Raw genomic sequence first — 15,559 nt, 5'->3', positions numbered from 1 at the left:
CCCAACAGCTTCAATGACACATTTCTCTGAACATGGGGAAAAAAACATCACCAAATTCACAGAGAATACATTACATAGGATAAAGAACAATACCCCAGCCGCAGCGCCATACTACTTGTCAGACATAGAGAACTCATTCGGAAAGTATTCAGACCCCTTGACTTTTTCCACATTTTGTTACGTTACAGCCTTATTCTAAACTAGTTTAAATAGTTTTTGTTCCTCATCAATCTACACACTATCTTATAATGACAAAGCAAAAGCAGGTGTAAATATCTTATGTAAATATCACATTTACATAAGTATTCCGATCCTTTACTCAGTACTTTGTTGAAGCACCTTTGGCAGTGATTACAGCCTTGAGTCTTCTTGGGGATAACGCTATAAGCTTGCCACACCTGTATTTGGGGAGTTTCTCCCATTCTTCTCTGCAGATCCACTCAAGCTCTGTCAGGTTGGATGGGGAGCGTCTCTGCACAGCTATTTTCAGGTCTCTCCCGAGATGTTCGATCGGGTTCGTCCGGGCTCTGGCTGGGACACTCAAGGACATTCAGGGACTTGTCCCGAAGCCACTCCTGTGTAGTCTTGGCTGTGTGCTTAGGGTCGTTGTCCTGTTGGAAGGTTAGTCTTCGCCCCCAGTCTGAGGTCCTGAGCGCTCTGGAGCAGGTTTTCATCAAGGATCTCTCTGTACTTCATTCATCTTTCCCTCGATCCTGACTAGTCTCCCAGTCCCTGCCGCTGAAAAACATCCCCACAGCATGATGCTGCCACCACCATGCTTCACCGTAGGGATGGTGCCAGGTTTCCTCCAGACGTGATGCTTGGCATTCAGGCAAAATAGTTAAATCTTGGTTTCATCAGACCAGAGAATCTTGTTTCTCATGGTCTGAGAGTCGTTTAGGTTCCTTTTGGCAAACTCCAAGTGGGCTGTCATGTGCCTTTTTACTGAGGAGTGGCTTCTGTCTGGCCACTCTACCATAAAGGCCTGATGGGTGGAGTGCTGCAGAGATGGTTGTCCTTCTGGAAGGTTCTCCCATCTCCACAGAGGAACTCTGGAGCTCGGTCAGATTGACCATCGGGTTCTTGGTCACCTCCCTGACCAAGGCCCTTCTCCCCCGACTGCTCAGTTTGGCTGGGCGGCCAGCTCTAGGAACAGACTTGGAGGTTTCAAACTTCTTCCATTTAAGAATGATGGAGGCCATTGTGTTCTTGGGGACCTTCAATTCCGCAGAAATATTTTGGTATCCTTCCCAGATCTGTGCCTTGACACAATCCTTGTTCGGAGCTACGGACAATTCCTTCGGCCTCATGGCTTGGTTTTTGCTCTGACATGCACTGTCAACTGTGGGACCTTATATAGACAGGTGTGTGCCTTTCCAAATCATGTCCAATCAATTGAATTTACCACAGGTGGACTCCATTCAAGTTGTAGAAACATCTAAAGGATGAACAATGGAAACAGGATGCACCTGAGCTCAATTTCGAGTCTCATAGCAAAGGGTCTGAATACTTATGTAAATAAGGTGTTTATTTTTTGTCATTATGGGTTATAATGTGTAGATTGATGAGGGATTTTTTTTCCCAAATTATATTTCAACAAAATACTGTTTCCATAATGCTTATCTTATCTGTTTTTAACTACAGAAACGATTTCAGAACAATCTGAGATGGTGGGTGTCATGGCTTGCTGAAATGACATGGAACGACCCCAGACACTGATTAATTTTAGTCCTAGACTAAAAAAAGATTTCAATGGAGAATCACTTGATGCACACCCCGGGGTGAACCAGATCACATTAGAGATGCTTTCTTGACAGGTAAGTAGCGCTATGAGTCTTGCAAGCGTGTGTGTGTGTGTGTGTGTGTGTGTGTGTGTGTGTGTGTGTGTGTGTGTGTGTGTGTGTGTGTGTGTGTGTGTGTGTGTCAGTCAGTTCCAAGGATGTAATGCACACACTACTACAATACCATTATGTCAATGGAGAATCACCATTGAGAATGCTTTTTAGTCCTGGATTAGGCTTAATCTGGCTGGGAAACCAGCCCTACATGTTGTCGACTTCCATATTTAACAGGTTCATTTGTCTGACTGATATGCAGTTGCTTTTCTCTTAATTCAGTAAAGAGTCCAGTCATTGCGTGACTCATCAACATGTGCAGACTTATTGGGATGACATGTTAGGACATTTCCCTGGTTGAGTCATAGAGTGGGTGCTGCTGAATTGGCTGGTGTGAGTGTGTAGTCTGCAGTGACAGTGACAGCATGCAACTACAGATGTAGGATCTTCATTTGAGCCAGTTTTCTACAGCAACACAATAGTCTTGCAGCAACAGGACATGTGAATTATTATGTGGATCATAATTAATGGACATTTTTTGTAGGGATTGATATATTTTAAAGTGGAAATTACAAACTTTAGAAGCCTTTTAAAATCTTGAATACACTACAAGTTTGCATTTCCTGCTGTGCAAGAAAATTCTCAGCAACAAAAGAGTGATCAAATTAAGATCCTACATCTGTATAATGGCAACCTATTCCCTATGTAGTGCACTATATAGCGGATATTTTGCCATTTCAAATGCCCCTGTCACTGTCACTGCACACAACGTGCTCACACCCATAGGGCTCTGGTCTAATAAAGTGCACTATATAGGGAATATGGTGCCATTTTGGACACAGGCAAAATGTCATCACTGTCCTTGCACGGCCCAACAGCTTTTATGGTTAATTACCATCATCATCACCCGTGTTGGGATTGGTTACTTGGAAAAGTAGTATATTACATATTACTCGTCACATTTAACAAAAGTAAAGCGTTACTTTACAATATTACTTTGTGTGGAAAGTACCGCGTTATTACTAGTTATATTACTTTGTGTTAGTTTCATGAAAAAAATCTCAATCTCACAGTTTGTTTGATTGTCGGAGGGAGCAAGGCTCTACCAAAGATAAGCTACTAACTAACTCAGGTTGGATCACTAGTTTCTCCTTTTATCTGTTGCGCTGCTTTCCTGTGCTAGTCTACAAGTGCTGCGCTATACACTGAGAGTACAAAACATTAAGAACACCTGCTCTTTCCATGACAGACTGAGCAGGTGAATCCAGGTGAAAGCTATGATCCCTTATTGATGTCCACTTCAATCAGTGTAGATGAAGGGGAGGAGACAGGTTAAAGAAGGATTTCTAAGCCATGAGACAATTGAGACATGGATTATGTATGTTTTTCCCTTCAGACGGTGAATGGGCAAGACAAAAAATGGAAGTGCCTTTGAACGGGGTATGGTAGTAGTTTCCAGGCGCACCGGTTTGTGTCAAGAACTGCAACGCTGCTGGGTTTTTCACGCTCAACAGTTTCCTGTGTGTATCAAGAATGGTCCACCACCCAAAGGACATCCAGCCAACTTGACACAACTGTGGGAAGCATTGGAGTCAACGTGGCCCAGCATCCCTGTGGAACGCTTTCGAGACCTTGTAGAGTCCAACTCACGGGGTGCAACTCAATATTAGAAATGTGTTCCTAATGTTTGGTATACTCAGTGTATATGGGCTGCTTAATTAGCCATATATACTGTAAGCCAAACATCTGTACAGATTTCCTATCTTTTCATTCAAAATCTTTCTCCAAACAGCCTTTCTCTGCTCGCTCAAGAACTTAATGAGGAAACAAGTCGAGATTGGAACATGGAAACAAGTCGAGATTGGAACATGGAAACAGGGCCTAAAATTAACACCTGCCACCCGCCAATGCCAAAATCTACCCACATTTGGCGGGTGGCAGGTGTTAATTTTAGGCCCTGTTTCCATGTCTATTTCACCAGCCACGTTGGCGGGTGGTCAGGGCTCCACAGTGCGATCATTTCACTCAAATTTGTAAATAAAAATAGTCAAGTAAGATCTCATTAATAGCAATAGCAATACAAACATTTTCAAAGTATTTCTGCCGTTTTGTTTCATAGCTGGTAAATTAATCGCACAAAGTCAAAGAACGCTGCGCACAGGCACAACAGTTATTCTAATATACTTGAAACGAAAGTATACTGAGTTGTGTCCTTGTGTTTCTTTGCTATTTACATTGTTTTGTTCACAAGCTAGGTTGTTTTTCAATGTTTGAGTTTCAACTACTAGGGAAGAGAAGACGACGTGGCTACTAGTCAGACTCTCTCAATCTCACAGGCACAAACATGACTCAAGTTGCCTTACCACAGTAACCTCCGGCCCTGTAAAAATGTTTGTCTCTGTGATATTTTGGTTAATTATTGAAATGAAACAATATACCACATTACTTCTTACTAGTTATACATTTATTGCTTTAGAAACATTACAAAGCATGCTCATCCGTTATTTTCTGTTTTGTTGGTGTAATTTTGGCAATTGTTTATTATTTTGGCTGGTAAAAAATCAGAGTGGCTGGTAGATTTTTAAACTTCACTTGTTGGGTATGGTTCACAAGGAAACTGTTGATCCGCTTGATCAGTATAGAGTTGACACCCAAATTCACCAGCTTGTCCACCAGTAGGTGGGGTTGGATGGTATTGAACACGCTACTGAAGTTCATTCAAGCATTCCCAGAGTGCCTTGCTGCCGACGCTGTCTCGACCATATGATTTTTGTGGGTTGACACGTTGAAAGTGTTGCTTGATGTCATTCACAGGGATTTGTATATCAACAGCTGGTATGCTCTCTATACTGTCCATGGCCACTTTCTGCTGCGATGTAAAATCACCCATGTCAAACCTTCAATAGAAAATGTTCAAAACATTTGCAAAGACAAGGTCATTATCGACAGTCATGCAATGTCTCTTTGGTTTGTAACCTGTGATGGTTTGTAGCCCTTTCCAGGCATTCCTACTGTCATTGTCCTTAAAAAAGTTGTCTAATTTGTCTTTGTAGGCTGCCTTGCACTCCTTGATCTTGCTTTTGAGTGTCCTCTGAATATTTGTCCTTTCCTCTTTACTGCCACCTGATTTAAACACTTGTTTTTTCTGGTTGAGGAGCTCTTTAAATTCCCAAGTCACCCATGGTTTATTATTGGGGAAGATGTTTCTTTTTGGAAATAACGAGATCCTCACAGAAACAGATGTACTATGAGACAGTATCCGCTGCCTCTTTCAGGTCGTCGGAGCTGTCCGTCACGGCCGCCCAGTCAGTGGACTCGAAACATTCCTGGAGGGCTTCAGTAGCTTCACCTTTTTAACCTTCTCTCGCTGCAGTCGCGGTTTGTAAACTGGGATGAGCTGAACCATGTTATGGTCCGAACCCCGGAGATTGGGTAGTGCCTTGGAGGAATACGCACCTGGGAGGTTACCATAACAGAGGTCCAGATAGGCTTCACCTGGGATGTTACCATAACAAAGGTCCAGACAGGCTTCATTTTGGATAGGACATGTAACATTGCTGGTATGATGGTAAATGTTCAGATAGACTGCACATGTTAAAGTCTGCCATGATCAGCTTTACTGCTTCAGGTGACTGTCTCAGCCTGGGATACAAGGTCATAGATCATGTTGGCAGCTGTTTAGGTGTCAGTGGATGGGGCTATGTAAACAATAAACAGTCAAACCTGATTTATTTCCTGTGGCAGGTAGTATGGCCGTAGGTTAAGAGCAAGGAGTTCAATGTCTTTAGTACAGACCTGGTGCTTCGTTGTGATATGGGCTGGATTGCAGTATTTCTCTTTGATGAACGCACAAACTCCTTCACCTTTCTGCTTACCAGAGTTGATGTTTCGGTCCATTCTAATGATTGCGTAGCCATCCAGCTCCACAGTGGAGTCAGGGTCCTGTTCTATAAGCCAGGTCTCAGAGAGACAGATCAGGCAGGATTTAAAGGTACTCTGAAAGGTATTGGGTACAAGCCTGTAGCTCGTCTGTCTTATTCCTTACGCTTTGAACATTGCCATGCACAATAGATGGAAGAGATGTTCTGAAGGGATGTTTTTTTCATCCGATTTCAAATTTCTCCTCTACTGCCACGTTTCCTTGCTTTAGATGCCTTTAGATTCCATTGTAGCATAAACTTACAGCAAAGGGGTCGGCGATTAAGCAAGACATCTCTTGTGTATGATATCCGCGGTTGCGGCTCGCCGTATCCATTGAGGATCAGGTCGACAGCTAGTTTGGTGCGTTTCACAAAAAAACAGATTAAAACTAACAGCAAAAGTACTGCTATTTGCCTCATTATAAGCTATCAGATTTCATACCACTAAAAACTTGGTTGATTGAGGTGGATCACAATCAGATTACGTTACTGAGTTTGTGTAATCCAAAAGTTACATTACTGATGACATCTTTGGACAGGTAACTAGTAACTAACGGATTACATTTAGAAAGTAACCTACCCAACCCTGCTAATGTAACATCTAATGGGGATCTGAATAAACCAATAAGCCAAATACTATCCTTCAAAATAAGTTAATCAGCTCAATCCAATCAAAGCTGAAATCTGGAAGTTTCCCTGTGAGGCAAAACAACATTCTTCCAGTGCTCTGAGAGAGTGTTTGAATGTAGCTGAATTTCTTCCTGTTTCACACAGTAATCACTGTTTTATTGTTTTCGTGAAGAATGCACAAGAGAAGCTTTGTCTGGCATGCTATTTAATGCTTTGCCATTGCCACTGTCTTGCACTTCTCTCTATGTAAAAATATAAAATCATTTAGCAACTTTCTAGTGAAATAAATGCTAGCTTATTTCCTAGCCCTGTGCCTTTGACACAGCATGGTGGGAGACATACACTTAGGTATGGTTAGCCAAAGGCCAAGACCCTCTCTGTTTCCGCTATAAACGCTGTCATCTGATTGGTTGAGAGCACTGAACTTGCTTTAGTTTTGCATCGCCGGTGCCCTGGGTGGGTGGAGTTTGCATATTGTAGCCTATTCCATTGGTCCGTAAGTGAAATCTCCATCCACACAGGGCACCGAGCAATGCAAAAACTAGCGTGCACCTTGTCTAGCAAAGAGACTCCATGGGAGATAACATTCCGCTTTGAATTGCTTTATGAATTTGAGGCTCAGCCTCCATGAGATCATGATTCGTCAGAAGTAGCTGACTGATTTGTTTATGAACGATGCACATCTCCAGGCAAACCAGAGCACATTAGAGATGGTTTATTTACAGGTTAGTACCGCTATGAGTCTAGTAAGCCAGTCCCTCCAGGGTTCTGCAATATAATATTTATTTTACAAAATCAACTATTCGCGCATATAACATGAGAGCTTGTGAATTTGACCAATCTCACCAATATTTGACCAATCTGACCAATAAAACAGTCAAATCATCGCAATATTATCGTATAAAACTGACCATCAACGCAGTACAAAAAGAGGACTCGCAATTTCATGGCATGATAACAAAAACAGACTGCCACTCAGGTTACTGCCTACCTGCAGCTGCTGGGCCTTGAGGGCACTAAGCTCCTTCTCCACCTCGCAGATGTGGCTGGTGGCTTTGGCCACCTCGGCCCGCTCCAGGTCCCTCTCGGCCAGAAGCTGCTCGATGTGCTGCTGTTTCTCTTTTAGTGCCTCCTGCAGCGCAGTGGTGCCTGAGATCTTGCGGGCATAGCGTGACGACGTCTCTGTGAGCTATGGAGGGGGAGGGGAGGTTGGGTAGGGGAGAGAGGGAGAAGAGAGAGAGAGGGGGAGGGGTGGGTGGGTGAGTGGGGGAAAGAGGTGTGAGAAACAAATAAGATTAGAAGAAATGTGTCTTTCAGCATTACACATAAAAAAATGAATACATACTCAAGTTAAAAATGCAAGGAAATGGAAGGCTGGCATTACCAGATCTTATAAGTTATTTCTATGCTTCATGGATCAGGGCTTTCATGATATTTGAATTATTATTATTTCATTCAGGTTGAGGACATTTGTCTAGGAGCATTAGAACATTTTTTTTAGGGGCAAACTAAATAGCATTGTCATGCTGAAATAACAAAGTTGGAAGCACAGAATCTTCTAGAATGTCATTGTATGCTGTAGCGTTAAGATTTCCCTTCACTGGAACTAAGCGGCCTAGCCCGAACCATGAAATACAGCCCCAGACCATTATTCCTCCTCCACCAAACTTTACAGTTGGCACTATGCATTCAGGCAGATAGCGTTCTCCTTGCATCCGCCAAATCCAGATTCGTCCGTCGGACTGCCAGATGGTGAAGTGTGATTCATCACTCCAGAGTCCAATGGCGGCGAGCTTTACACCACTCCAGCCGACACTTGGCATTGCGCATGGTGATCTTAGGCTTGTGTGCGGCAGCTCGATCATGGAAAACCATTTCATGAAGCTCCCGACGAACAGTTATTGTGCTGCCGTTGCTTCCAGAGAGAGTTTGCAACCAAGACAGATGGTTTTTACACGCTATGCGCTTCAGCACTCGGCAGTCCCGTTCTGTGAGCTTGTGTGGCCTACCACTTCGCGGCTGAGCCGTTGTTGCTCCTAGACGTTTCCACTTCACAATAACAGTGCTTACAGTTGACCGGGGCAGCTCTAGCAGGGCAGGAATATGAAAAACGGACTTGTTGGAAAGGTGGCATCCTATGACGGTGCCACGTCGAAAGTCACTGAGCTCTTCAGTAAGGCCATTCTACTGCCAATGTTTGTCTATGGAGATTGCATGGCTGTGTGCTCGACTTTATACACCTGTCAGCAACGGGTGTGGCTGAAATAGCAGAATCTACTCATTTGAAGGGGTGTCCACATATTTTTGTATATACAGTGTATATACCGGATATAAATTCAGACATCTGAACAACAGGCCTAGACCAACGGTGGGCAACATACGACCCCGTGCCGGATCCGGCCCAAGAGCTGCTAAAATGGTGGGTGCTGTGGATGTGGTGGATTCCTTTTTTATATATATATATATTTTTTAATTACATGATTATTTTGGATAAAAACGATATAAATTAACACTTGAAGGTCTTAAACTAGATAGAAAGTATTACAGCATTACACATGATAATACATATTTTTTTCTGACCCGAAAATTACTTTTGACTAACAAAGTCTAGAAAATCTGTGACGCCCACTGTTGAATTTGTAAGTCCCGATATGGCCCTCAAACCAAAACTGCCTACCTCTGGCCTGATTTGAACAGATCTGGATTGTGATGAAAATAGTAGAGTTAAACTGGGTCACCCAGGTGCGCTCACACACACACACACACACACACACACACACACACACACACACACACACCTGAGGCAACAAGAGGCCTAGTGACAGTGTGACTACAGCAGACCGTTTGATGACAATATGCACTTATTTATTTTAAGTATTTTTAAAGACGTCATCAGTGTACAAGAAAAAACTATGGGTATCACACAACAGAACACTTAAACTGGAATGACACTCAGTAACGGTTGCACAAAAAGAACTGGGTGCAAACTACGCCTTCTAATGAGCCCCCGCCTCTAGGTGGGCTTGGTGTGGGCTAGACGGTGCTGGGCTTGGTGTGGGCTCGCCCCAATTGGGCTTGGTGTGGGCTGGCCCATGTCAGCCTTGGTGTGGGCTGGCCCATGTCGGCCTGGTGTGGGCTGGCCCGTGTCGGGCTTGGTGTGGGCTGGCCCATGTCGGCCTGGTGTGGGCTAGCCCGTGTTGGGCTTGGTGTGGGCTGGCCTGTGTTGGGCTGGTGTGGGCTAGCCCGTGCTCACCTTGGCCACGAATACCCACATGGGGACAATGGGGTCATGTTTTCTGGGTGTGTATGTCTGTATGTTAGCACTACGGCCAGCACTACGATGGCCGCCTGATTGCCAGAGCATGATAATTAGGCCGTCCTAATGCTGGCTGAGGTTAATTAACCTAATGTGCTACATCTTCCAAATATGTCACCTGACTGTCTGATAAGAGGGGGAGGGGTGACATACACAGACAGGCATTTCCATCGATACTGATAATATATCAATACTATCAACAACAACAAAAAAGATTGCATATTTATGTGCTATGATAATCGCTAATTGTGTCTCCAACGTGTTCTAACTATTCTATGTAATGTGTCGCTAATGTGTTCGTGTGTGATTTTCTCTGGTGCCAAATGCAGTGTTTGTGTCCTGTCTCATGTATTGCATGTCTTTGTCTCCTCTCTGCCATCTCTTAATCTCTCTCATCCTCTGTCTCATGTCTCTTTCTCTCTCCATCTCTTGCTCTCTGTCTCTGTCTCAGTCTCATATTTCAGTCTGTTTGTGTCTTGTCAGATTTCTGACAAAAATGTGTATAATGCAGTTAAACACTTTGGGAGCATTTTAGCAGTGTACAGATTTACTTTTTGTTTAACGCTGTCTTCTCTGATCCAGCACCTGGGACAGTTTTTAATTGGTGTGTGCATACCACTCAATGATTTATATATACACTAGATGAGATTAAGAGAGGACATCTGACAGTCTCTATGGGGGTGCCACAGGGTTCAATTCTCAGACAGACTCTATTCTCTGTGTATATCAATGATGTCGCTCTTGCTGCTGGTGACTCTCAGATCCACCTCTACATAGACGACACCATTTTGTATACATCTAGCCCTTCATTGGACACTGTGTTAACAAACCTCCAAACGAGCTTCAATGCCATACAACACTCCTTCCGTGGCCTCCAACTGCTCTTAAACGCTAGTAAAACTAAATGCATGCTCTTCAATCGAACGCTGCTTGCACCCGCCCGCCCGACTAGAATCACTAATCTCGGCGGGTCTGACTTAGAATATGTGGACAACTACAAATACCTAGGTGTCTGGTTAGACCGTAAACTCTCCTTCCAGACTCACATTAAGCATCTCCAATCCAAAGTTAAATCTAGAATCGGCTTCCTATTTCACAACAAAGCCTCCTTCACTCATGCTGCCAAACATGCCCTCGTAAAACTGACTATCCTACCGATCCTTGACTTTGGCGATGTCATTTACAAAATAGCTTCCAGCACTCTACTCAGCAAATTGGATGTAGTCTATCACAGTGCCATCCGTTTTGTCACCAAAGCCCCATATACTACCCACCATTGTGACCTGTACGCTCTCGTTGGCTGGCCCTCACTACATATTCGTCGCCAAACCCACTGGCTCCAGGTCATCTATAAATCACTTCTAGGGAAATCCCAGCCTTATCTTAGCTCATTGGTCACCATAGCAACACCCACCCGTAGTATGCGCTCCAGCAGGTATATCTCACTGGTCATCCCCAAAGCCAACACCTCCTTTGGCCGCCATTCCTTCCAGTTCTCTGCTGCAAATGACTGGAATGAACTGCAAAAATCTCTGAAGCTGGAGACACTTATCTCCCTCACTATCTTTAAGCATCAGTTGTCAGCAGCTTACCGATCACTGCACCTGTACTGTCACACCCTGGCTCTGGGGACTCTATATGTTGAGCCAGGGTGTGTAGATTATATGTGTTTGTGTTCTGTGTTGTAGATTCTAGTTGTTGTATTTCTATGTTGGCCAGAGTGGTTCTCAATCAGAGGCAACGAGTGTCAGCTGTTGCTGGTTGTCTCTGATTGGGAACCACATTTAGACAGGCTGTTTTCCCACAGTAGTTGTGGGATCTTGTTCCGTGTTGGTTGTGTTAGACCTAGGACGTCACGTTATCGTTTGTTGTTTTGTTTATTGTGTGCACTTAATAAAATAAGTATGTACGAATATCACGCTGCGCCTTGGTCCTACTCTTTCGACGAACGTGACAGAAGATCCCACCACACCAGGACCAAGCAGCGTGTCCAGGAGCACACGCAGGAGGTAACTTTAGTAGATGTCCTCCTCGGTTGGGGGCAGATTACGGAGGAGGAGGCCGTCCGTTGCCGGAGGGCTATGAAGGGGGAGACCCTGGCAGGAGAGGAGAAGCGGCGCCAACCGGGCCGTGGTCGGACAGGCGAGAGGCACCCCCAAAAAATGTTTAGGGCGGGGGGCACATGGCATGGACGACAGGGCTGCTGGAGGCAGAGAAGGGGCGAGTTCGTGGACGAGGAGAAGGCCACCGGGTTACGGGAGCCATTGGTGAGAAAAGGGAAGGAAGATGTAGAGGCACGGCGAGAGGTACTGAGGTGTATTGCCAGTCCGGTCCGGCCCGTTCCTGATCCCCGTTTAAGGCCAGTGGTGTGTGTTCCCAGTACGGTCCGGCCTGTTCCTGTCCCTCGCACCAAGCCTACGGTGCGCGTCGCCAGCCCGGCCCGGCCTGTTCCTGCTCCCCGCACCAAGCCAATGGTGCGCGTTGCCAGCCCGGCCCGGCCTGTTCCTGCTCCCGCACCAAGCTAATGGTGCGCGTCGCCAGCCCGGCCCGGCCTGTTCCTGCTGCCCGCACCTAGCCAATGGTGCGCGCCGCCAGCCCGGCCCGGCCTGTTCCTGCTCCCGCACCAAGCCAATGGTGCGCGTCGCCAGCCCGGCCCGGCCTGTTCCTGCCCCTCGCACCAAGCCTACGGTGCGCGTCGCCAGCCCGGCCCGGCCTGTTCCTGCTCCCCGCACCAAGCCAATGGTGCGCGTTGCCAGCCCGGCCCGGCCTGTTCCTGCCCCTCGCACCAAGCCTACGGTGCGCGTCGCCAGCCCGGCCCGGCCTGTTCCTGCTCCCCGCACCAAGCCAATGGTGCGCGTCGCCAGCCCGGCCCGGCCTGTTCCTGCCCCTCGCACCAAGCCTCACGGTGCGCGTCGCCAGCCCGGCCCGGCCTGTTCCTGCTCCCCGCACCAAGCCAATGGTGCGCGTCGCCAGCCCGGCCCGGCCTGTTCCTGCCCCTCGCACCAAGCCTACGGTGCGCGCCGCCAGCCCGGCCCGGCCTGTTCCTGCTCCCCGCACCAAGCCAATGGTGCGCGTTGCCAGCCCGGCCCGGCCTGTTCCTGCCCCTCGCACCAAGCCTACGGTGCGCGTCGCCAGCCCGGCCCGGCCTGTTCCTGCTCCCCGCACCAAGCCAATGGTGCGCGTTGCCAGCCCGGCCCGGCCTGTTCCTGCTCCCCGCACCAAGCTAATGGTGCGCGTTGCCAGCCCGGCCCGGCCTGTTCCTGCTCCCCGCACCAAGCTAATGGTGCGCGTCGCCAGCCCGGCCCGGCCTGTTACTGCCCCTCGCACCAAGCCAATGGTGGGCGTCGCCAGCCCGGCCCGGCCTGTTCCTGCTCCCCGCACCAAGCCAATGGTGCGCGTCGCCAGCCCGGCCCGGCCTGTTCCTGCTCCCGCACCAAGCCAGGGGGTGCGCATCGTCAGCCCGGTCCGGCCCGTTCCTGCTCCACGCACCAAGCCAGGGGTGCGCATCGTCAGCCCGGTCCGGCCCGTTCCTGCTCCACGCACCAAGCCAGGGGTGCGCGTCGTCAGTCCGGCGCAACCCGTGCCTGGGTCACCAGTGCCTGGTCAGGTACCGGTCAGCTGCTCCACACCGGAGCCTAAGCAATCCACTCCTACGATGTCCAGTCCAGCTCCAGCCAGCGGGACCGGACCAGGGGCGCTACGGGGGGATTGTTGGAGGGTGGTGGTCAAGCCCGGAGCCGGAACCGCCTCCGAGGAGGAATGCCCACCCAGCCCTCCCCTGTTTGGTTTATGTTTAGGCGCGGTTGCAGTCCGCGCCTTTGGAAGTACTGTCACACCCTGGCTCTGGGGACTCTATATGTTGAGCCAGGGTGTGTAGATTCTATGTGTTTGTGTTCTGTGTTGTAGATTCTAGTTGTTGTATTTCTATGTTGGCCAGAGTGGTTCTCAATCAGAGGCAACGAGTGTCAGCTGTTGCTGGTTGTCTCTGATTGGGAACCACATTTAGACAGGCTGTTTTCCCACAGTAGTTGTGGGATCTTGTTCCGTGTTGGTTGTGTTAGACCTAGGACGTCACATTATCGTTTGTTGTTTTGTTTATTGTGTGCACTTAATAAAATAAGTATGTACGAATATCACGCTGCGCCTTGGTCCTCCTCCTTCGACGAACGTGACATGTACACAGCCCATCTGTAATTAGCCCACCCAACTACCTCATCCCCATATTGTTATTTACATTGTTATTTATTTTGCTAATTTGCACCCCAGTATCTCTATTTGCACATCATCTTCTGCACATCTATCATTCCAGTTTTAATACTAAATTGTAATTATTTTGCACTATGGCCTATTTATTGCCTTACCTCCATAACTTACTACATTTGCACACACTGTATATAGATTTTCTATTGTGTTATTGACCGTACGTTTTGTTTATTCCATATGTAACTCTGAGTTGTTGTTGTTTTTATCGCACTGCTTTGCTTTATCTTGGCCAGGTCGCAGTTGTAAATGAGAACTTGTTCTCAACTGGCTTTCCTAGTTAAGTAAAGGTGAAATAAAAAATTAATAAAATAAAATGACTAACATAGGTGTAAAAAATATTTTGTATACTATAGAAATGCATTTATTACTGTCTACATTTGTTTTTGCCACGTTTACTATATTACAAACACCTTAATGCATACTTTTAAATTATATTATGTGAGCTAAACAAAATTAAAATTATAATTAAAGAATATATACAAATATTTAGGAAAGTGCTAATGTTACTGTCCCCAGTACAACAAAACAATACTTAAATACATGTAATTTTGTCCTCAAAACATTTAATTGAAACACTGTAGAATTATTTTAGTTCCTATAGAGCCCCACAGTGGAGGTTTCATAATACCCATAAAACCAAGCGGTTAAACAGGGAAATTTCCCATAGGGGATTTTAGAAACACTTACCCTGGCGTGACGTTTTGATAACCATGTAAATCTCTCTCGGACAAGGTGACTTTTATCAATATATTTGGCTCTATTAATTCTTAGATTCGAAAATGCTAATTAGCATCAAAGTAGACATCATGCAAATCTAAAAATCCCTGCAAGCTCCTGCACGTCATCTCTAGCTGACACTTTTGCTAACAGGTATTGTGTCAATTTAAAACTTGCACAAGACAGTTCACAGAATTCTCCTAATAAAGAAATGTAGCCAATTTATTAATTACTACATTTAGCTAACATTAGATAGTTAATCCAGAGATTCTTACCTTGCCTCGATTCGGCAGTCTCATCCAGATCATCATAGCATTCGTAGTTCTTTATGATAGCTGCATTAACATTTCATTTTTTGGGGGTAAATACAGTCGAATATATTGATAAGTCACCTTGTCCTGGAGAGATTTACAAGGTTATCAAAACATCATGCCAGGATAAGCCTACATGAAACATAGCCCTTATTTTAAATGTTTCTAAAATCCCCTATGGGAAAAATTAATGGTGGAAAAATGATTGGAACCATTTCCCTGTTTGACCGCTCAGTTTTATGGGTATTATGACTCATACTGTGGTACTCTATGGAGGACTGCTTCTTCTGAGGAGTGCCAATATGGCTGACCGGTGGCTTTAAAGCCTGTCATTGGCGGCCTCATAGCATCAGCAATCCGGGGTTTATTTACCGTGCCTTCAGAAAGTATTCACACATTTTGTTGTGTTACAGCCTGAGTTTAAAATTGATTAAATTGTGGTCTAAAACAATATCCCAATTGGGGCATTGGGATATTGTTTTAGACCAGACGAAAGAGTGCCTCCTACTGGCCTTCCATCACCACTACCAGCAGCATCAGGTCTCCCATCCAAGGACCAACCAGGAC

General features: G+C 46.0%; 1 protein-coding gene across 5 annotated transcripts in view; it reads right to left on the bottom strand.

Moving 5' to 3' along the window:
* Positions 1–15,559, bottom strand: part of LOC121573909 (CAP-Gly domain-containing linker protein 2-like) — a 92,719-nt gene that overhangs the window by 14,185 nt on the left and 62,975 nt on the right. For all 5 annotated transcript variants that reach the window (XM_041886308.2, XM_041886311.2, XM_041886310.2 and 2 more), the window contains exon 6: positions 7,377–7,574. In XM_041886308.2, the coding sequence (XP_041742242.2) occupies positions 7,377–7,574 (198 nt within the window). The remainder of the gene's footprint in view (positions 1–7,376; positions 7,575–15,559) is intronic.

This window comes from Coregonus clupeaformis, chromosome 9, assembly GCF_020615455.1.
Source record: "Coregonus clupeaformis isolate EN_2021a chromosome 9, ASM2061545v1, whole genome shotgun sequence".
Classification (NCBI taxonomy): domain Eukaryota; kingdom Metazoa; phylum Chordata; class Actinopteri; order Salmoniformes; family Salmonidae; genus Coregonus; species Coregonus clupeaformis.
Note: the sequence above shows the minus strand (reverse complement) of the source record. Positions and strands in the feature narration are given on the sequence as shown.